Source organism: Rhinopithecus roxellana, chromosome 6 (assembly GCF_007565055.1).
Source record: "Rhinopithecus roxellana isolate Shanxi Qingling chromosome 6, ASM756505v1, whole genome shotgun sequence".
NCBI classification, from domain to species: domain Eukaryota; kingdom Metazoa; phylum Chordata; class Mammalia; order Primates; family Cercopithecidae; genus Rhinopithecus; species Rhinopithecus roxellana.
In genome coordinates, this window is record NC_044554.1 from 101,416,769 (window position 1) to 101,440,127 (window position 23,359).

Sequence of the window (23,359 nt, forward strand, 5' to 3'; positions counted from 1 at the left end):
TCTTGGACCTTTCAGTTTTTTATTTAAGCAGAGTTGATTCCTTAAGATTATTTGAAAGAATCTTTGAAAGAAATATGGTGCCATATTCAAGAATAATGTTGGTTATTCCTGATAACTTTCCTCCTATTTTGGTTGGTCATACTTTTTCACTACAAACCATAGAAATGACAATTTAGTATACTTCTGCTTTGAAGTAAAATATTGGAGAGCTGAGAGCTTATTTCAGTTTGGAGAAACAGGGGAATTGTATTTATCCCACTGTGTCTTATTATTAATTTATATACTGAAATAGATTAGCACAGTGCAAGATAAAACTAGTACATAAATATAGCCATTTACGTTTCTACCATCAGTTTCAACTGTGGATTAATCTCACTGGAAGCTTGAATGGTTTCTTAGGGGAAAATATTGGAAGGGTAGGTTTACCCCAAGAGTTTCCTTAAATATGCTGTTAATTCGCATTGATTTCAGAGAAAACAGAGATAATCAGTTTGACTTCCCCACTGGCTGACTGCATAGGCAAACTGTTAACAGTGCTGTTTAATGGAAATCTCAGGGACTCTCCTGCTTTCTGTTTTCACATGGACTGACTCAAATATGGAGAGGACACCAGGGAGAAAGTACTTGGAGAAAATCCCATACTTTTTAGTCAAACTTTTGAGTACAAAATGATGACTTTATGGTGAGATAAAAAAATAAGCAACACAATCTTTGACTTGCATTTTTTTGATTGTTTGAAATAAGATATATATTCGTTCAATTGTAGCTACCTTTCATCCTGAACTGTCTGATACTTATTTTACAAGGCAGTAGTAGAGAGAGATAAGGTGAAATACAGAGAAGTTGGGTGATTTTTTTTTTTAGATCCACAGAAGATGATGGTACATCTAAGTATATTTGAAAGTCTACCACTGGGAAGTATTTAGAAGTATTTATGATAAGCTAAGAAAATGAAGCCTGGGAATTTGCTGTGGTAATAGAGCCAACTCCTTGCTGGAGGGAGAATTACCTAGTTTGGGAATTAACATGTACCATTTGTTTATGTCCTTTTTCTCCTTTCTCCTCTGGCTCTTCCTTCTCCTGCACCGTCTCCTCTTCTTCACATTTAACAACCAAATGATTTACTCAGGTGGTGACAGAAAGTGCAGCCTGAACTGCCTTGACCTACCTGCCCAGTCCTAACTGCCATTTTTTAGCTTATCAGATAGAGGACTTTGTCCTAAAGCAGTCATAGGTTTCTTTTTCGTGCAGTGCCTTCTTTTCCTCTGGGTAGATGCCCAGGAGTGGGATTGCTGGATCAAAGGGTAGTTCTACTTTTAGTTCTTTAGGGAATCTTCACACTGTTTTCTATAGTGGTTGTACTAGTTTACATTCCCAGCAGCAGTGTAAAAGTGTTCCCTTTTCACCACATCCCCGCCAACATCTATTTTTTTATTTTTTTATTTTTTTACATTATGGCTATTGGTCCAGGAAAATGCAAATCAAAACCACAATGCAAACTCCTTACTCCTGCAAAAGTGGCCATAATGAAAAAAAAAAAAAAAAATAGATGTTCGTGGTGATAGGGTGAAAAGGGAACACTTTTATGCTGCTGGTGAGAATGTAAACTAGTACAACCATGGAATACTATTCAGCTCTAAAAAGAAATGAACTGATGGCATTCACAGCTACCTGGGTGGAACTGGAGACCATTATTCTAAGTGAAGTAACTGGGGAATGGAAAACCAAACATCGTATGTTCTCACTGATAAATGGGAGCTAAGCTGTGAGGATGCAAAGGCATAAGAATAATACAATGGACTTTGGGGACTTGTGGGAAAGGGTGGGAGGGGGTGAGAGATAAAAGACTACACATTGGGTACAGTGTACACTGCTCAGGTGATGAGTGCACCAAAATCTCACAGATCACCGCTAAAGAACTTCGTTGTGTAACCAAACACCACCTATTCCCCAAAAACCTATGGAAATAAAAAATCAAATTAAAAAACCAGTCATAGTGTCCTCTTACAGCATCATAATGTGGACCTGTCTATATTTGCATATTTAACTAGAGTGGCACATATCTAGTTATCTATTTAAACCTTACCCCAGAAATACCTTTGAAAATCATAATTGTTGTCTTTAAAAAGATTGATATTACTGTTATGAAGAAAGCACATTGCACTGTGAGATTAAATTCCTGGCTTCAATAGGTATACATAATGAACTGCCAGCAGCTGAAATTTGAAAGACTACACTTACCAGAAAAGAATCTTCTACCCACATTTCTCAGAATAGTTGTTCACAAATGATACATTCTGCCCTGTGCTTTTGTTTCTCACTGGAATTTGAAAAATAAAACTTTTCGCTCATGGTAAATTCATAAGCTTGGGGCATGAAAATGTTTGAATTTGATATAAAAGAAGTTTTGAAAGGAAGATGAGTGGTTTAAACCGAAAGATTAGTCGCCCTGGGAAATTCAGCTGTGGCAAAAGCGGAGTTCAGTAATAAAGAACCTGCCCCAGCTGATTGCTCCATTCACGCTGGCATTCTGATCCTCCCGGCTGGACTCGCACCTGATTGACGGTGCTGATTATGATGGCTTAATACAGCTCATCGTCACTTCACCAGGACATGTGGACTTTGCAGGCTTCAGAGACTCCCCCACCCCCAACTTGTTTGTGGTACAGTTGATTCTTCTGCTAAGTGGAGGTTGATTATTTCTTTATTCATTGTCTCTTTAAAATGGAGGAGAAAAGGGCACATTCTCGAACAGGTGATGATTATCCTAGTGGAAGCTCTCTCGGGCAGAGTCAAAGGAAGAACTTGCAGTTTAACTTGCTTGATACCTCACAGTTGATTCCTATTCATTCTGCCATTGAAGGGTTTCAGGTGATAAGACTTAATTTTAGCTGTTGTGGAACAGCAGTGAAAATCCCTGGAAGACTCCCCTTTTTGATGTTAGGGAAGCCGGGAGACACAGGATGAGGCTCTGCCTCCACACTGCATGGGCTCCAGCTGCCGCCCTTGTGAATGATTTTTTCTCTGCAGACACATGGGTCACGGTCCGTTTCTAGATGAGCCGAAGATTCTCACATTGGAAAGGTACCATGAAATACATTTACATTGGATCCGAAAACCTTAAAAGTTTACTTAGGGAAGTGTCGTCTTCACAAAAGATTATGATGCTGTATAAGCCTTCCTTTTTCTCCACAACCTCTCCAGCATCTCCTATTTTTGTGGCTTTTTAATTACAGCCATTCTAACTAGTATCTTATTGTGGTTTTGATTTGCATGTCTCTAACAGTGGGAGTGTTAATTAGTTCAGCCATAGTGGAAGACAGCGTGGTGATTTCAAAGACCTGAAGACAGAAATACCATTCGACCCAGCAATCCTATTACTGGGTATACACCCAGAGGAGTATAAATCGTTCTATTATAAAGACACATACACGCATACATTCCCAACAGCAATGACATGGAATCAACCCAAATACCCATCAGTGATCGACTGGATAAAGAAAATATGGTACATATACACCATGGAATACTATGCAGCCATAAAAACTCTGCAGATCATGTCCTTTGCTGGGACATGGATGGAGCTGGAGGCCATCCCTAGCAAACTAACACAGTAACGGAAAACCAAATACCGCATGTTCTCCCTTATAAATGGGAGGTAAATGATGAGAACACATGGACACAGAGAGGGGAACAAGACACACTGGGGCCTATTGGAGCATGGAGGGTGAGAGGAGGGAGAGGATCAGGAAGAGTAACTAAAGGATACCAGGCTTAAAACCTGGGTGATGAAATAATCTGTACAACAAACCCCCATGACAGACATTTACCTGCGTAACAAACCTGCACATCTTGCTGAACCTGAACTTAAAAGTTAAAAATTATGATGTTGTCTTGAGAGAATGTTACGTCCATTACTATCCTTTGGGCAGACCTTAAATGTATATTAGACAGACGAAACTCTCTTTTTTCATAAATGATTTATGTTCTATTTTAAACATAGAAAACTTTCTGTATGAAAATGGAAATTTCACTTTTCCTTAGTAATTTATTCTAGGGTCTTCTAATGTTCGTTGTTAGAATATAGAAGTATTCTTATCGTCTGCTCATTTTCCTGAGGAAGGGAATGTCTATTATTATTTGAAATACACAAACCCCTCAAAGATTAATATGTGGGCCCTTGGCTTTTCCCCAGGTCAAAGTTTTATAACTTTACCTTAGAGGCAACTCAATCATTTTCTTTATGAATCATTTCAGAATGTTCTCTGTCCGAATTAAAGTATGTAAAGATCAATTGCTTTTGCAGGGGGTCTGTGCAGACTTAAATACTGATCCTTCTTTCTCCCTTTCTGTCCCCAAAGTTTTTGTGTTTTGTTACCTTTATGCCTTCTTTTAACTTGATGACCTACTGTATGCATTTCAGTGGTAAATAGTGCTGGGCTCAGGGATGTGCTATTCCCCACACTGGCTAATCTGCTAATCTATGTCAAAATACTTGTGGTTATGATTTTAATTTGAAAGCTTAAAATTCCAGGGCATTGACATATTTTCCCCTCCCTTTTCCTTATAATGAATGTTAGCGTCTGTGCTAACCATAATTTTACAGCCATTTGGATCTCAAGATATTTGCTTGCCAACTATATGAAACCATTCTTTATGAGCATTTTTTTTTTCCTACTAGCTCACGGTACCCGCATGTTTGGTTAACTATAAAGTCTATGAAAAATTGAGCTGTGGTATCATTTTAATTCAAATCCATTGTATACTATATTAAATTGATGATGATCTATCAATTGCAAAACGAAATTCCAAAACCAAATTTTTGAGCTTCTATCTTGAAGCTTTTCCCTTTCAAAAAGATGTATTTTTTTAATGACTCATTTGTGTAGGACCCTGGAACCATATAAAGTGGCATTTCGTTTTCTATTGTTAAACAGAGTGCAAATGGCAAGACATTAATAAAGCCTGTAGCTCAGTAAATCCCACAGGATCAAAGCCACCTCCATTGCAGTTCAGCTTTATTAGACTGGTTGGGTCGTAAGAGGAGATGGTTTTAGCTGAAGTACATAGCAAAAAGGGAAATTGGACACACGGCTACAATCAAATTTAAGAATGCACTTGAAATACAGCTTAGCACATGTCACGTGCAGCAGAAGCAGGTGGAGCTCTTGGAACAGGACAAGGCTTGACTACTCCTGACTTTGAGTTACATGTGCTATCACAGCATCTAACATTTTACTACTTATATTCCTGCATCAGACCTAGATTATAAGCTCTTAAGGGACAGCGACTGTTTCTTACAGTTTGTATTCCCAATGCTGATTACAGAGGCTGGTACCTAGAATCAATGCATGTTTATTGAACAGAAAGATGTACAAGTCAGAGACACAAGAATCCTTCTTGACATCTCCCTCTCCCTCACATCCATAACCAATCTATCACTGAATCTTTTTTACCACCTATTGTTTTAAAGCAGATCACTACAGTGGCCTCTGGACTGGTGTCCTCCCACTACTCCACTCCCTATTTTATTTCTTCTCACATAACAGCCAGAATGTTCTTTTAACAACACAGTCATACAACCTCTTCAAAGACTTTTTGCTTTTTTTTTTTTTCTTTTTGAGACAGGGTCTTGGTCTGTCACCCAGGCTGCCAGACTGGAGTGCAGTGGCACAATCACAGCTCACTGCAGCCTTGACTTCCTCCTAGGCTCAAGTAATCCTTCCACCTCAGCCCCCTTAGTAGCTGGGACTGCAGGTGCATACCACCACACTGGTTAATTTTTTAAAAAACTTTTTGTGGAGATGGGGTCTCACTGTGTTGTCCAGGCTGGTCTTGCACTCTGGAGCTCAAGCAATCCTTCTGCCTCAGCCTTCCAAAGTGTTGGGATTGTAGGCATGAGCCACCACAACTGGCGTCCTTTTGTAGTACGAGCTAACCATCATTATCATCATTATCATCATCATCATCATCATCATCATCTTGACAGTACTTTCTAGAAGATTATAAATAGGGTGATCACACATGTTAATACTCGAACACTTGTATATGAGGTAGGCACCATAGATAATCACACAAGGATGGGATGGGAACTAGAACATGGGCTTGCCCTGCTTGCAAGGCCCTGCACAACCTGGCCCTACTCATCACCCTTCCAGTCACTCTCTTTGCACCTGCGGCAAGGCTTGCTGTTCAGTCCTTCGTACTGTCCAAGGGTACTTACCATGTTTGCTCTTAGCAGAGGACCTGTTTAAGTGTTTTGAGTGCTGCCAACTTTTTTGTTCTCAGCTCCTTCGTTTCATCTCATTGACTAGGTTAAATCTCCTACTGTAAGTTCTTGCTATACTCATAAATGCAATTTAATATTTATTTATTTGAAGGAATAAATGAATAAATACTTGTGAGAGGTTGGTAATATTGTATTACTAATATACCGATTATGATGGAATATAGTGATCAACAAAATGACAAAATAACCTATATATTTATATTTAAATTCTATATATTCAGTTTATACACTGTAGTTTAATGTGCAACTAGTTTCAATGTTAACATTTCTAATATGCTATTTGATGTTTATTAAATGTACAGTAATTTATAAGAACAACTTAGTAATGTCACAAATAAATTACCAAAAATTTAAAGTTGGGTATGAATTCTTGAAAAGAAATTTTCCGTATTGAGAAATATGTGACACTTTGAGTCAAAATATATAGAATTGGTTGATTCTGGAGCTAGATTATCTGGATTTAAATCATGACTTCACTGCCTACTGGCTGGGTAGCATTGAGCAAGTTATTTAACTTCTCCATGCTTCTGTTTATTCATCCTTAAAATGGGTGTAATGATGACGTTGATTTTGTAGAGCTTTTGTGAGAAATAAGTTTATATAGATAGATAGATAGATAGCATTTAGAATGGTTTCCAGCACATAGTAAATAATAAATACTAGCGATTGCTGATGTTTGTGTTATTATATTTATTCATTCAACAAGTATTTATTAAATATCTCCTTAGTTCCTGACATTGTTCTAGGTGCTAGGAATTCAGAAGTGATCAAGACTAATGTAATGCAGGGTAACCTACAAACACTTTAATTTCAGAATCTGATAAGTATTGTGAATGGAATAAACATAATGACTTGTTAGGGCATATTGTGCGGGAGGAGCTTTAGTTAACCTGAAGGATGAGAAAAGATTAGCATGCACAGAGCATCCTAGGTGGAGGAAAGACCAAGTGCGAAGGCTCCACAGTAGGTGTCTCAGTCCATTTTCTGCTGCTATAACAGACAGGGTGATTCAAAAACAATATAAGTGTATTCGACTCATGGTTCTAGAAGCTGAGAAGTTCAACAACATAGCAGTGCATCTGGGGAGGCCCTTTGTGCTGTATCATCCTGTCAAGGGAGTGCATGAGACAGAAAGAGAATGGGGACCCAACTTACCCTTTTTATTAGGACCCCACTCCCTTGATAACTAACCCCATCCCACAATATCAGCATTAATCCATTCCTGAAGGTAGAGTCTGTGTGACCTAATCATATCTTCAAGGTCCCGCCTCTTATTGCGGTTATAATGGCCATCACATTTCATCATGAGTTTTGGAGAGGACATTCAGACCATAACTCTGGGAAAGAGCGTGGCTTGGGTTTAAATGTGCAAGAAGTGAAGTGTGCCTGGAGTGCTCTGTGTGAGCAGAGACGGGAGGAAGCCTGAATGAAAGTTAGAAAGCTGATTATGCAGGTGGATCTTGGGGACTTTTGTAGAAAAATGAGGAGTCATATAATCCAGTTTATTGTGCTGATGAAGAAACAAAAACCTGTAAGTCCTGATGAGGATCATGTAGTTAATTAGTGATGCTAGAGCTAGAAGCCAAGCGTGCTGCATCCATATTAAAAAATATTGAAACAGATCTACAAAAGCTGGACATATCTAGGATTCTATCCATTTTCACAAAGTAAATATACCTTTGTAACCATATCAGGAAATAAATTTTGACCTGCTTTTCATAAGCTATCCCATTCCCTTCACCCCCTTCGCTATCCTGTCCCTCAGAGGTAACCCTTATCCTTAACCTCTGACACCATAGATCAGTTTTACCTGGCTCTGAACTTTTATGAGCTTTTGAATAGTGGCACATGCTATCAGCTTTTTTGAAAATTCTGTCTGGCTTCTTTCGCTCGACTTGACGTGTGTGGGATTTACCCATGTTGCTGTGTGTAGCAATTGTTGCTCCATTCTCGCTGCCGTGCGCTGTTCCATTATGTGAATATACCACGAATTTCCTGTGTTGTAGCCCATTGAAAGTCACCAGAAGAGACCATTTCCGTGTGTGTATGAAAGGAAAGCTAGATTGCAATTCATGTCCTTTATGTCTGTATGTTAATCTTGCTTATCCTACTTTTTTTAAACCAATTGAGGGTTATAGAGGTAACTTCGCTTTTATAACTTGCATACATTTGACTGTTTTCTCGCAAATAGATTGCCTAGTTAAAACCAAAGGCTTGTATGTACAGGGATTTTTCTGACGTGTCCCTTCAATAAGCTGTTCACCATAAGTGGAAATAACTTGGATGAACCTGTCAGTTGCTTTCAAATGCGGGTATCATTGAGCTTTCAGCTTTTTGAAATATTGTCTGGGGTATTGCATGTTTCCAGGGGGTAAAGGATTATTTACTTCTTAATTGGGCCAAATAGCCATCACTTTCATTTTAATATTAGGTTTGTTTAAATAATCGGTTTATTAATTAGATGAGTGCCACTTTCACGCGCACTTCAGTTTTGTTTTTGTTTTGTTTTTTAATATTTCAGATGATGTTGCTCCGTATTTTAAAACGGAGCCAGGCCTGCCACAGATCCACCTGGAAGGGAACCGCCTTGTTCTCACCTGCCTTGCCGAAGGGAGCTGGCCTTTGGAGTTCAAGTGGATGCACGATGGCCGCGAGCTCACCACCTACAGCAGCGAATATAAGTAATTGATTGCTTGAAAATAAGATCCCATTTCAGTCGATGTGTTTGGAATACTTGCCTTGTTGGCCATCATAGCACAATGAGTGAAAATACTGGATAGAATTTCTAATGCATTCAAGATTAAACGAATAGATTTGAATATGTAATTAGAATGTGATTTTCTATTCTCGTATAGGTTGTGTTTACACCTAGGAAGTCTATCATTACATTTGTAAAAGTAAGCCCGTTAGTGAAATTGTCAGGCAACAAAAAGCTATGGTTACAGAGCAATGCCAGTAACAGCTTTAGTGTGATACATTTACTTTCCAAGGGCAACAGCCCCGCCCACAAGTATCGTTCCTATCTAGGCACAAATGTTGAAACAGATCTTTAGTTTGGTATCTAGAGCTCTGAGTAGTCAGCGAAAATCTTTCCTAGCTGCTTTCAAGTGGAGATAGGGACGGATGGAATCATGGAGAATGGGCGTGAGTACAGCCTCTATATGCAACAGCAAAAAAACAGTATATATTGAAGTCCTGCCATGTGCCCGGCACTGTGCCAGGCACCAGGGATCTGATGCACATGGGGTGGATATGATGTGGGGACAGAAGGCCTGAACCTGGGGGCAGAGCACGAGATCAGGATAAGACTGAGGTGAAGATTCACCTGGAGGCAGCGGCACAGCCTTTGGAGCCTCAGGGTCTTACCACACTTCAGAGCTTTTCAGGGCTATACTTTGTGAGGATGATAATATTAGATGCTGCAGTTCCATGCAGGATGGGGAACTGGCATGCCAGAAAAGTCGAGGAGGCCTCACCATTAGCAAAGTCACCCATGCCGTGTTCTTCTTCAGATGAAGTAAAGAATGAGCTGTACAGAGGCATTTTAAGTGGACTAATAAGCTTCTCAAAATGGGGAATAGCCCACCCACTCACTCTCTGTACCTCTGAGGTTGTGATATGGTGGTCCGTGGAACCACACTCAGCCTGCCCAGAATTTATGTGTGTTTCAGTTGTGTGTGTGTGTTTGTATTTTAAAAATCAATTAAAAATATATGTAGGAATGCGTAAAGCATTTTTTTTCCTCTCTCTTTTTTTTTTTTTTTTTTTTTTTTGAGGTGGAGTTTCACTCTTGTTGCCCAGGCTGGAATGCAGTGGCATGATCTTGGTTCACTGCAACCTCCACCTCCTGGCTTCAGACGATCCTCCCGCCTCAGCCTCCCGAGTAGCTGGGACTATAGGTGTGAGCCACCAAGCCTGGCTAATTTTTGTATTTTTAGTAGAGATGGGGTTTCACCGTGTTGACCAGGCTGGTCTCAAACTCCTGACCTCAGGTGATCTGCCTGCATTGGCCTCCCAAATTGCTAGGATTATAGGAGTGAGCCACAGCATATTTTTTTATTGGCTGCCAACATTTGACAGTTGTAAGATTTTCTGTAAAAACCTTGCTTCCCAGCCTCTGTAGACCAGTCAGAAGGCCTTGCTGCTTGGTCTGCAGCCCCAGTCAAGAGCAGGTGGCTGAGCAGAGCTGCCCCCAGCAAAGGCACGGACACTCCCTGGTTCTCCTCAGTGCCCTCTGGCAGGCCCCCTCCCTTGTCGCACCTCACTTGCTCTGCCCATTCCCATCACCCACCCACGCTTTAGACAAGTGAGTGTGTGACTGCTTACATTATCGGGCCTACCCTGTCGGAGGATCTACACTCAGGGAGAAGTTGATCGTAGCAGATCATAGCATGGTGAAATCAAACAGTCCTGAATCCCAGGACTGGCGGAATCCAGCTCCACTGCACCTGAGCAGCGGTGGTATCACTTTAGGCAGGTGGCCCATGAGCCCTGCCATAAGTGTAAAGAGAGAACTGTAAGCGTTTGCAGAATGGGAAAGATCCCTCCTCATTTGGAGTGTTGTGAGCGTTTAAGGCTCTAATGATCGTAGGCAGCACTATACATTATTACCATGTGATATCGCAAGGCTCGGTTTGTTAGAAGGGGTGTAAGAAAGCAAAAACAAAAAACTTAGAATTGAGAACCATGTTTGAGTAGTGGCTGATGACAGATGACTGGAGTTCAGGGACTTGCTCTTCAGCTTACCGGTGTGACTTTGGACAAGTTATCTAACCATGTTGATCTTTTTCCATCTGAAAAATGAGTATAATAAAGCCCACCTCACCCTCATTTTTATGAGGGGTCACATAAAAATTAAATTACATCGTGCTTTGTGTGCCCCCGAAAGAAAGGAATGGGGTTTCAAAGAACCCAGATTGCTCTTCCTAAGAAGAAGCAGGGCACGATATGGATAACGTGTGGCAGTGACCTGGCAGCCTGGCTACACGCCTTGGATGGTGGGAAAGGAATTGTTTCCTAGATCTTCGGTTTCCACATGGATGTTTTCTGAAATTGAATTCCCCGAGAACATGCCTTTGTGTAGGCACCAAGCCGTTTCTCTTCTCCGACCACCCGTAATAGTGATTTCTCCTCCATCCCAGGAGAAAGCACACCTGTCCCGTATCTGAGTCTTCCTGTGGAACTCTCTCTCAGGGGTGCAAGAGTAAGACAGAATAATATCCAAGTTCCCACTATTAAAGAATTCTTTCGATTTTTAAATGGATAATATGGGTCTGAAAACGATTATTTGCATTTTATTTTATTGAATATACAGAGAGTCCCCAACTTAACGATGGTTCAACTTAACAAGTTTTTGACTTGACGTAGGTGAGAAACCCTTCTGTTTTTTACTTTAAGTATAGTATTTAGTAAGTCACATGATACATTCAACAGTTTATTATAAAGCAGGCTTTGTGTTAGATGATTTTGCCCATTTGTAGGCTGATACTAGTGTTTGGAGCATGCTTAACATAGGCTAGGCTAAGCCGTGGTGTCTGTGAGGGTAGGTATGTAAAATGCACGTTTGACCTAGGATATTTTCAACATGTGATAGATTTGTTGGGACATAACACCTTCATAAGGCAAGCAGCATTTCTATTTAAAACAATTGTGTAGGCCCGGCACAGCGGCTGACACCTGTAATCTCAGCACTTTGGGAGGCCGAGGCAGGCGGATCATTTGAGGTCAGCAGTTCGATACCACCAGCCCGGCCAACATGGTGAAACCCCATCTCTACTAAAAATACAAAAATTAGCCAGGTATGGTTGGCGCATGCCTGTAATCCCAGCTATTTGGGAGGCTGAGGCAGGAGAATCGCTTGAACCCGGGATGCAGAGGTTGCAGTGAGCCAGGATGGCACCACTGCACTCCAGCCTGGGCTACAGAGTGAGACTCCATCTCCAAAAATAAAATTAAAAAAGAATGGTGTAACAGTTGTATTTTAAATGCCAAAATGTACAATAAGCTATTATATATGCTGCCTTTCAAACTTATGGTAAGACAATTTGCAGTCAACTTAAAACTAGAGGAAGAGGAGGAACTCTATTTGCATTCTTCTTGCCCTCGCAAACTTATTTGTTCGTTGGAAACACACAAGAAGACAAAACGGTGGTGGTATTGAAGCAAGACTGAGGGAGTGACTCATTATATATGGACCATTAAAATAAGCTAGGTGCTTCACTACTGTGACACGGGAAACATAAGGAATGGGTGATTCTGAAGCAAGAATTGTTTGGGGTATTTGTGATAAATTATATTATGTTCAACGAGGGCCTCAGACACTGAGATGGGTTATTAGGAATCTATCATATCTTGCTATCCTTTTTTTTTTTTTCAAGATATAAAACCTGCCTAAAAATCTCATGCTATTTTTTCAAATTACTCTTTCTTCTGCTTCCTTCCAATAAGCACCTTCATTTATCATATGTTAGCCTTCATGAGACCTTTCTAAGTTTCACATGAAAAAACCATGGATACTTTCTGAAAATGGTAGCTGTTTCCCGTCTTAACAGAACCTTTATTTTTCCCCACTTTGGTGTCAGTTACGAAAATGCTAAACCTATAAAGAGCAAATACTATACATTTACTTTTTCTAGCTTTGACTTAAAATAGCATTTTCTTTGCTGTGTGCATTACACACTGCACAGTGAATTTCAAATGTTGTGTTTCTTTCTTTCCTTCTTTTCTTTTCTTTTTCTTTTTCTTTTTCTTTTTCTTTTTTTTTTTTTTGAATCTCACTCTGTTGCCCAGGCTGGTGTGTAGTGGAGCGATCTTGGCTCACTGCAACCTTCGTTTCCTGGTCTCCAGCGACTGTCAACCTCCCGAGTAGCTGGAACTACAGGCATGTGTCACCACGCACGGCTAATTTTTGTATTATTAGTAGAGAAGGTGTTTCACCATGATGGCCAGGCTGGTCTTGAACTCCTGACCTCAAGTGATCTGCCTGTCTCGATCTCCCAAAGTGCTGGGGTTACAGGCATGAGTCACCACGCCTGGCCTCAAATGTTATGTTTCATATTCATGCTCATGTCTACATTTCGGCACAGGTGACTATGTTAGCAAGTTGATGGTAATTGAGCAGTTAAGCTAAGTTAGTATAGATGTCTTAGGTGGATTTGTATTCTTTTCAGAAAGCATTTACTCTAAATTATTTTCTACTTTGGAATAAAAAGTTTGTAATTATATTCAAGATATACATACACATAAGCCAAGAATTTCTTAATACTAGGCACAATATTTATTATTGTAGCAGAAGGAATAATTGTATACTCTAAACTCCTAAAAATTTTATAGTTTTCTTATGTAACCTGCCTCTGTGGTTCAATTTCTATGACAATATAAAAATAGAAATTTGATGGATGTTTATTCTTGCTTTATTTCAGGGAAAATAAGAATGGTTAAGGGAAAGGTTATTTTTTTCTTTTGTTTTATAAAAAGGCAAACACATTTCACAGTATCAATAAAAATTATGAAATACCTGGGAATAAGTTTTATAAGAAATGAGTAGAACCCACATGGAAAGTGTGTAATGCGATATAAAAGAAGATCCTTATATAGGAAACCCAAATGCTATAATAAAAATTACAGTTCCTTTGAAACCATCGTAGAATTTTAGCCTAACATCAGTAGCACTTTTAAGAAACCTAATATCAGTAGCTGATTTTATTTTATTGAGATAGAGTCTCACTCTGTTGCCCAGGTTGGAGTGCAAGTGGCATGATCATGGCTCACTTCAGATTCAGCCTCCTGGGCTCAAGCAATCCTCCTGCCTCAGCCTCTCAAGTAGCTGGGACCACAGGACCCACCACCACACCTGGCTAAGTTCTGTATTTTTTGTACAGATGGGGGTTGCACTATGTTGCCTAGTCTGGCCTCAAACTCCTGGCCTCAAGTGATCTGCCAGTCTTGGCCTCCCAAGGTACTGGGATTACAGGTGCAAGCCACCGCACCTGGCCTGGATATTTTAATAAAAAATGGCAATGGGATTTTCTGGGGAAGTAACTTGACTGATGAAGTTTTTCTAAAGCTTATCTGGAAATATAAACAGAAGAATACCAATAAAATTTCAAAACATTAAATAGTGAGGAGGGATTAATTTTTCTAGAACCTAAGGCATATTAGAGTGCCACAATAATTAACATGTTAATAGTATAAAATTAAACAGTATGCCAGAGGAGCATTTTGATCCAGACCAGTATATTTATAAAACATATATAAGCAAGGCCGGGCATGGTGGCTCATGCCTGTAATCCCAGCAATTTGGGAGGCTGAGGTAGGCAGATCACCTGAGGTCAGGAGTTCGAGACCAGCCTGACCAATATGGAGAAACCCCGTCTCTACTAAAAATACAGAATTAGCCGGTTGTGGTGGCGCGTGCCTATAATCCCAGCTACACTCGGGAGGCAGGAGAATCGCTTGAACCCAGGAGGTGGAGGTTGCAGTAAACTGAAATTGTGCCATTGCACTCCAGCCTAAGCAACAAGAATGAAACTCTGTCTCAAAAATAAAAATAAAATAAAAGTGTGTGTGTGTGTGTGTATATATATATATATATATATATATATATATATTCAAATGAGTTCTCAAACCAATGCTAAAAACAACTTTTTGCAAACAACATTCAAAATACATCCTCATTAAACATCAAAATGAATTTCAGATACATTGATGAATTAAATATAAAAAAGGAAACATAAACAAAGGGAATATTTGAATGATCTCAGACTCTACCAGGACAAAGTACAAAAACATTGAGAAACTTCACCAGAAACAGATCACAGATAAATTTACAAATATTTACAAGTTTTGTATAAAAGAGATAAAATTTTTAATTGCCCATATGCTTAAATAATCCTTACAAGTTAAAAGGCAAGCAACAAACTGGGACAATATTTGCAACGAATCAGACAGTTCTGTCTCTAATAACCTGGGATCTCCTGATGACAGTGGTGGAGACAAAGCTTGCGTCTCCTTGTTTGTGAATGTCATTCCAGGCAGCAGGTGTAAAGGCAGGGGAATGAAGCAGGGAGGAAGGAAGCACCAGTGCAGGGATCCCTTATCAAGTTGGCAGTCACTCTAAGTGGCTGGAGCTCAATCTTGTTTGGAACCTCTATGGAGTCTTAGGAAATGCATCTTAGAAGTGCCCACCCTACTGGGTGAAAGAGGAAAATGTTTATCAGCTCCTGTACTTGGCTGATAAATATGGGCCCCATGGTTATTAGCCTTCATTTCTAATTAGCTCAAGCATTAGTAAGCAGCTAAACCTGCTGACTGTGGTGCCAGAGAATCCCCAGGACAGGAAGCAAGAAATATGAGGCATGGGTTGAGGCAAAGTGATGCCAGCTGTGCCACCATAAGGCCACTCTGGGCTGCCTGGAATTGTTGACCACACCAGCAGCTCAAGTAAAAGGTGGAGCCACAAAGATTTTTCTTTCTTTCCTTCTTTTTTTTTTTTTTTTTTTTTTTTTTTTTTGAGGGAGAGGGTCTCCCTCTGTCGCCCAGGCTGGACTGCAATAGTGTGATCATAGCTCATTGCAGCCTTGAACTCCTAGGCTCAAGTGATCCTTCTGCACCATCCTCCCTAGTAGCTGGGATCACAGATGGGTGCCACCACAGCTAGCTATTATTATTATTATTATTTTTAGACACAGGGTCTTGCTATGTTACCCAGCCTGATCTTGAACTCCTGGTCTCAAGCAGTCCTCCTGCCTTGGTCTCCCAAAGTGCTGGGGTTACAGGTGTGAGCCACCACTTCCAGAACAAAAGGATTTTTTAAATGGAATGTAAGAGGACAAAATTGAGTCTATTCCTTGAACCCCTCAGTGTAACTTGTACCGACTATTAAGTCTAATTCATGAAAGAGTTCCTTCTAAGAAGGTAGTCAGAGTTTCTAATGAGGACTTTATTCAAGAGAGTTAGTGGAACAAGCTGTTTTTCTTACTAGTCCAAGTCTCAAGGCTATAATGGGTGTATGTATTTTCTCCTGCCCGTTCTAGGTATGCATGAATCTCAGCCTGCTCCTCAGCTAGTCGAATTTGCTTGGTGCTGGGTGGCCCAGGCCCTTATTTCAGCTTTTAGTTATCTTGCTTCTGTTGGGCCGTGCATTCTCTAATTGCAACTGGTCTTGCGAGCACTAAGAGATACCCCAGTGACTTCTCTCCTCCTCACCTCTGCTGTGTGGCATCAGCCCTAATGTCTCAGGGTAATTAGAGTCATTACTTCCATCAGTGTAGTAATGCCTTTCTTTTTCATCAGCCCACTGGCATGAAGTGCACAAAGTGAGTAGGATGTATTAAAGAGTCCAATTCTCTGGGTCCCTGTTTCTTCTATGGGAAATCTTCCCTCACCCGAGAACTCAGGTCTGTAATCCAAAAGAGCCTAAAGTTGGGGGGAAAAAACCAAATAGATGGCCAGAATAGGGGCCAATCATATCTTGACCTCAGGTTTAACAATTTTTTTTTTTTTTTTTGAGACAGGGTCTTGCTTTGCTGCCCAGGTTGAAGTGCAGTGGCACAGTCACAGTTCATTGCAGCCTCGACCTTCCAGGCTCAGTTCATCCTCCCACCTCAACTTCCTACATAGCTAGGAGTACAGGCACATACCACCATGCCCAGCTAGTTCTTTTACTTTTTTTTGTAGACACAGGGTTTCACCATGTTGCCCAGGCTGGTCTCAAATTCCTGGGCTCAAGTGATTGACCCAGCTCGGCCTCCCCAAGTGCTGAGATTACAGGCATAAGCCACCATGTCCAGCTAACACTACCAGGCATTGTTCCGAATCCTATTATCCTATTAGTGTGGCTACTTCCAGGTGATGCAATATCTGCTAGGCCTACCTGATCCCCTGGGGAAAGTGCCTGTTCTCATACCTCCTTCAATAAGTACAATGAGTCCCTGATGTGCGGCAATGCTGTGCAGGCTGCCATGCGTATAGATTAGGTATTCAAGCTTCCAGATTGTGGTGCTGGCTGAGTCGATGAACAGAGAAGGCAGATCCGTATCCAGAGGAGATACTGAGTTTGATTAGGAAGAGTCACTGCATGTTTCCATGGTAGAAAGGCCAGATATAAGCAGCCAGTCGCAAGTGGCCAGCTTGAAGAATCATGTTGCACTATTGATTCAGCATCAGTCTCTGCCGTTGCCATGTTTGGCATCTGGCATTGGCAAAAGCCAGATTAGCTTTGGTGAGGAGGAGCTGTTGCTGTTGGATTCATTCATAGCCTCAGTCCTTGCCAACATGACCGGTTTATGTCCCATTTTATTAGTTGAGAAGAAATCTAAATGGCAGCCACAGTTGAGTCATCCTCTTCAATTGATTGATGAGTGCCTTATCTGAAGTGGATGCTTTCTAGTGATATCAAAACTCCACATACGACAGCCACCCTCATTGGGCTTTTAACATATGACTTTCTTGTTTCTGAATTTCTAGTCCTATTTCTCCCAGGCCTGTTTCCCATCAGCCAAGCCATTTGTCATTGCCCAAGTGTCTCTTTACATCCATTCCCAACCCATTTCTTTCTCAAATCTCTCCCCATTCAAAGTTAAGGACCAAAGGTACTACTTGCAACTCCATCTGCGTGGAAGACTCTTCCTTCACCGTGCTCGCCTTCACCACGCACGAGTAAGGCGGTAGTGTGACATCTTCATTTTCTGGATCAAGGCGACCCATGTATAATCCCAGGCCTGAGTGTTTAACTGTTCTATCAGTTGGTGACGCCTGTGTATAACTGAGAGAGTAGTCTTACTCTTATGGCTACATAGTTCTGTTAATAATTCCCTCATCATGCTTATCTCCAGTTGCATATTTTCTTTCTTTCAAGATAGAGTCTTGCTGTGTTGCTTAGGCTAGAGTGTATAGATGTATATACAAGATATGTATATTTTGTAGAGATGGGATCTCACTATGTTCCCAGTCTGGCATATTTTCTTAATACCTATGGGGTCAGGACTTCAGTTTGTCCTAAGGACATCAGAAGTTGCCCTTCAATGTATGTAGTTCCCTTCTGCAGAAGGCATCATCTTATTCCAGGACCTTACGGATGCGTGCTTGACTCTTCTTTGGGGCTACTAGAGACTCCCCACAACATCCTTATCCACAACAGATATCTCTGGCAGCATCCCTTATGCTGGGATATGTGGCTTACCGTGAAAGGGCAGCTTGTAGAACTGTTGTCTAATTCTATGGCTGAGTCCTTTCTTCTTCTTTGTCTCCCTAAAAATTGGCAACCTGGGCCAAGATAAAGTAATCGGGATCTGATTTACTGCCTCATTTGAAACAACTGTAAAACTGGACAAAAAATATGAACAGTTCTCAAGACATTGAATATCAGGCAGTGAAAGAATGTGATCGTTGAGAGATGGAAGACAAACAAGGGGAGCCCTATGATTGCCCTCTGCTTACTGCCTTGCGGGGATTTCTAGGCTGTGGCATAGAGAAGGAAAACCCAGGCAGAACCTAGAGGACTTTCTGAGTTGAAGAGAGCTGAGAGTTTGGAAAGATCTAGGCAGTGAGATTTCTAAGGGCAGGGTACTGGATAAGAGAGCACTACGCAGAGAGAGAATGCTGGAGACCTCCAGAGGGTCCCCCTTGAGTGTTTGGCGGAATATTCATCAGCACATTCATGTGAGAAAACTACCCCAGCCAAGGGAAAGGACTGTCGAAGAAGATTAGAGGCAATAGTTCCCTGTGCTTACACAGGACTCGGCGGAGTGTCTGTTCTCCCCAGCCAAACCGTCAAATGTCGTATTCATGAGTTTATCAGATAACCTACACAGAGTTGTCTTGGGTCTTGAGAATGATTAGCCCTAGACCAAATCCTGCTCTGGTTCTGCCTAACAAGTCTTGAAAAGCAAGACCCAAAAGGATCCAACTGCTGCTCAATATCTTCACAGTATCAGAGAACAAAGTTAATGAATATTTATAGGAATGCAAAAATTTCCAGGACCCAACAAGGGAGAATTCACAGTGGCTAGACTCTAATCAAAGATCGTCAAGCATATGCAGATGCAGGAAAGCATGACCCATAACAAGGAGAAAAATCAACTGATTGAAACCAAGCCAGAACTGACACGGTTATTAGAATTAACAGAGAAAGACAAACAGCTATAACTATATAGCCTATGATCAACGTAGAGACATGAAAAACACAAAAAAGGCAGAAATCAAACTTATAAAGATGAAAACTATCATGTGTGAGATAAACACTGGATGGGGCTATCAGGAGACTTGACATCACAGAAGAAGATATTAATAAAGATATAGCAATAGAACTATCCAAAATAAAAGGCAGATAGAAAAAAAAAACCAAACACGATGAAAAGGCCACAAATAAGTTGTGGGAAAGCTTCAGATGGCCTAATAGATGCATAATTGGAATCCCCAAAGGAGGCAGTGGGAGGAAAAATATTTGAAGAAATAATTTTTTCAAAGTTCCAAATCCCAATTACTGGAGTTACCAGCCAGTGCAGTAAGGCAAGAAAAAGAAATAAGAGGCATCCAGATTGGAAAGGAAGAAGTAAAACTGAATTTTCAAGTTGCATGATTATTTATGTAGAAAATATGTTACATATTTTTAAAAAGCTGCTAATAAGTGAGTTTAGCAACATTACAAGATAGAAGATCAACATATAAGAATTATATTTCTGTGTACTAGCAAAAAAATCTGAAAATTATATATTTAAAATTTAAGGTAGGATGGGCGTGGTGGTGCATGCCTGTAATCCCAGTTACTTGGGAGGTTGAGGCAGGAGAATCCCTTGAACCCAGGAGGCAGACGTTGCAGTGAGCCGAGATTGTGCCATTGCCCTCCAGCCTGGGTGACAAGAGCAAAACTCCGTTTCAAGAAGTAGAAGAAAAAAAAATTTAAGATAGTAGAAAAAAATCTGAAGTAAGGATAAATCTGACAAAGGATCCGTAAGACCTTTGCACTGAAAACTACAAACAATGCTGAGAGAGAGAAGAAAAAGAAGACCTAAATCAATGCGCAGATACACTATGTTTATGTAGCTGAAGGCTTAATATTATTAACAGGTCCATTTTTTCCAAACAGTCCCATGGTGATACTCTTTAGGCTCAAGACCCTGAGACAAATTACATGACTAAAATCTAAAATTCATCACTAAGCTGTGGGGAAGATTTCTCTACATGAATTTCCCCCCCCCGCCCCCGGAGAAAGGGTTTCACTTTGTTGCCCAGGCTGGAGTGCAGTGGTGCAATGGTTCACTCCAACTTCCACCACCCCAGCTCAAATGATTCCCCCCACCTCAGCCTCCCGAGTAGCTGGGACTACAGGCACATGCCATCACGCCTGGTTAATTTTTTTATGTTTAGTAGAGACAGGGTTGCACTATGTTGCCCAGGCTGGTCTCAAACTCCTGGGCCGAAGCGATCCACCCACCTTGGCCTCCCAAAGTGCTGGGATTACAGATGTGAGCCACCACACTCAGCTTCTACATGCTTTTTGTTTTGTTTTAATCTATTGTGCTCTCTTTGTACTCAGCAAGAAGAGGCTATTATATTTAATTGAGAACTCTTTTCTCAGTTGGTTTCCTCATCGCCCAACCTAATTGTGTGTGACTCCCATCTACATCTTTTTGAAAAGGGCTTAATTTCTCTAGTTGTCCATCTTGATGTTCAGCTTTCATTTTCCTAACCTTGGTTTATGTCAACTCTCTTCTTCTAGTTAACTCCTCTTGGCTCCTGTCCTCTATGAAGTGCCTAGCTTACAACAGCAAGGACAAAAGGTGCTATCTCATTTAATTTGCATCCATAATATTAATGTGGTGTGACCTCGTGTTCATAGTCTCCCCACAAAGTTGAGTGTTATTTGTATTTATTTCTGGCTTCGGTTTGACTGCTTTTTGGAACTCTGGATGGTCACAACAGATATGAATGTTTATGGAGAATCTCTGAGGCAGAATTAGCGTTAGGGTTTTTAAGGTTCTCACTGGAAATGATTTGGATTTAGATAATTATTGGTTCTTTGTTTAGGGATCATTGTGCAAGCTAAGTGAAGACCTTTAGCCAGAATTGACCAAACTACTCTGTAACATAATTCATTGTTGACAAATACTCCCAAGTGAGACAAGTGGAAGCTTTCAAAATTTACGTTTTTAATTTGTTCATGCTTATAATGCTCAATAGAGTGGTTTAGGTCCTTTTTCCATTGTGCGTTGGAATGGATTTTTTTTTTTTATTATGCAGAAACTAACATTTGCCTTCATACTTTAATCCTTGATGTAATGGTCCCCAACTTTTATGTTCATAGAGAACCTGGCATTATAAAGAATTAATTCAACAGACATGCAATAAAAGATTTTTATCCCTAAGCAAAGTAAATGTCCTCTTTCCTGAAGGTTTTCTGAAATTCCTTTTTTACCGACTTGAGAGAGCAATTAATCCTCACAGTAGATTTGACAGACGGTTCTAGTCATCTGTTCGTGCTTTACTAAATATGGATTGCACATTTTCTGCCCCTGATTTAATAAGGAAAAGTGGGAATGAATGAAGAATGAATGATCCCCAAAGCATTGTTTATGTTAGATAAAATCACATAAACGGGAATCCCAGAGAAGGAGTCTTGGGAACATTTCAACATCAATTCTTTAGTCTTTGGATTGGCTTTCATAACTATTAATGAAGATAAAGTTTAAATGCAGTCATTCATGGTATGACATCAATAAAAAGGTTGTGGAAGATCAGCATCTAATTGATATCAGGAGAGCTTATATTCGTCAGATTTATATTCCCGAAACAAGTGCTACAAATTCCTTAGACCCTTCCACACAGGGACCTGTTTATTGCCCTTCTCAATTTAATATGAATTTTGAAATAAAATACACATTAAATAACTTTTACAAATATTGTGTTCCCTTTGTATAGCTTCCATTGTTACTGTACTGTTTAATTTAACTTCATATTGATTACTTCAATTCTTTTGAAAGAACTAATAAAAACATAACCTCAGCTTGCCCGATGCCTAGGGCCTATTAGTGAGCTGTATACACCATCAGAGTCACATATATATCTCTTTCTTAACAAATTTCAGTCTGAATTTTCCTTGTGTTTTTCTTTTTCTGTGATAGCTTGTTATGGTACAGTCTGGGTTTTTCATTTCATTGTGTTGCTTCAGGAGAAAACCTGGTATAGACTCATCCCACTTTGGATTTTTTTTTAATTTCACCTAGAAAATTTATAAAAATAAAATTGAAAACAATTATTTATCATGCCATTCCAAAAAAAAGAGAATTGATGTATTTCCAAGAAGGACATAAATGGCTTACAGTTATTTTTACCTTAACCTTTTTTTTTTTTTTTTTTTTTAACTTTAAGAATAAGAATAGGCTTTGGTCCAAGGTATAAAAGCTTATTATAGAACTTGGTTGCCTATTTTCATGCAAAATAGATATTTTCATACCAGCATAAAAATTACAGTTGTGGAGAATAGTCTTATCTAAAGTGACATAAAATGGATATTGACAGTCCCCCCACCATTGAGAAAGAAAAATCTTACAACTAATTTTAATGAATATGCAGATTTTTTCTTAGGAATCAAATGAGGTTCCCTGACCACCTAGGGGAAGTGTAAATGTTCTCATCTGCGCTGAGGCTGTGGTTTTGGCCTGTGACAGTTAGACTCAGTCATAGCATCTGGCGGTGCTTGGAAAGGACCGCTGAACAGTAACTAAAGTAGTTTTTGTCAGATGTTTTCTAAAATTTTAGTGACTCATACTCAAGGGAACTTCTTATAACAGGTAAATGTGTCCCAGTTTGAGGGGGTTCTTTATCTTCCAGTGATTTTTTGGTGGTTTACCAGGAAGCCATTTTTTGTTTGTTTGTTTGTTTTTTTCAGAAAAAAAATGATTCTATGAGGTATTATTTAGGTTTTGCTATGACCTTGGTGAGCACCTAGTAACTTTAGAATATATTTCAGCCAAAATTATTTTGGCTATGTTCTAGGGCGTGGAATTTTGAAGGGTTCTAAAGCCACAGAAACCAACTTTCTCTTGTGTGAGCTGTTGCGTGGATATTGGG

General features: G+C 40.1%; 1 protein-coding gene across 2 annotated transcripts in view; it reads left to right on the forward strand.

Moving 5' to 3' along the window:
* The window catches only part of SDK1 (sidekick cell adhesion molecule 1), a 982,307-nt gene that overhangs the window by 312,386 nt on the left and 646,562 nt on the right, over positions 1 to 23,359 (forward strand). Inside the window, exon 2 of one of the 2 annotated variants that reach the window (XM_030933228.1) lies at positions 8,811 to 8,970. In XM_030933228.1, coding sequence (XP_030789088.1) covers positions 8,811 to 8,970 — 160 coding nt within the window. Of the gene's footprint in view, positions 1 to 8,810; positions 8,971 to 23,359 lie in introns of those variants that run through there. The other variant, XM_030933229.1, reaches the window with a different exon arrangement.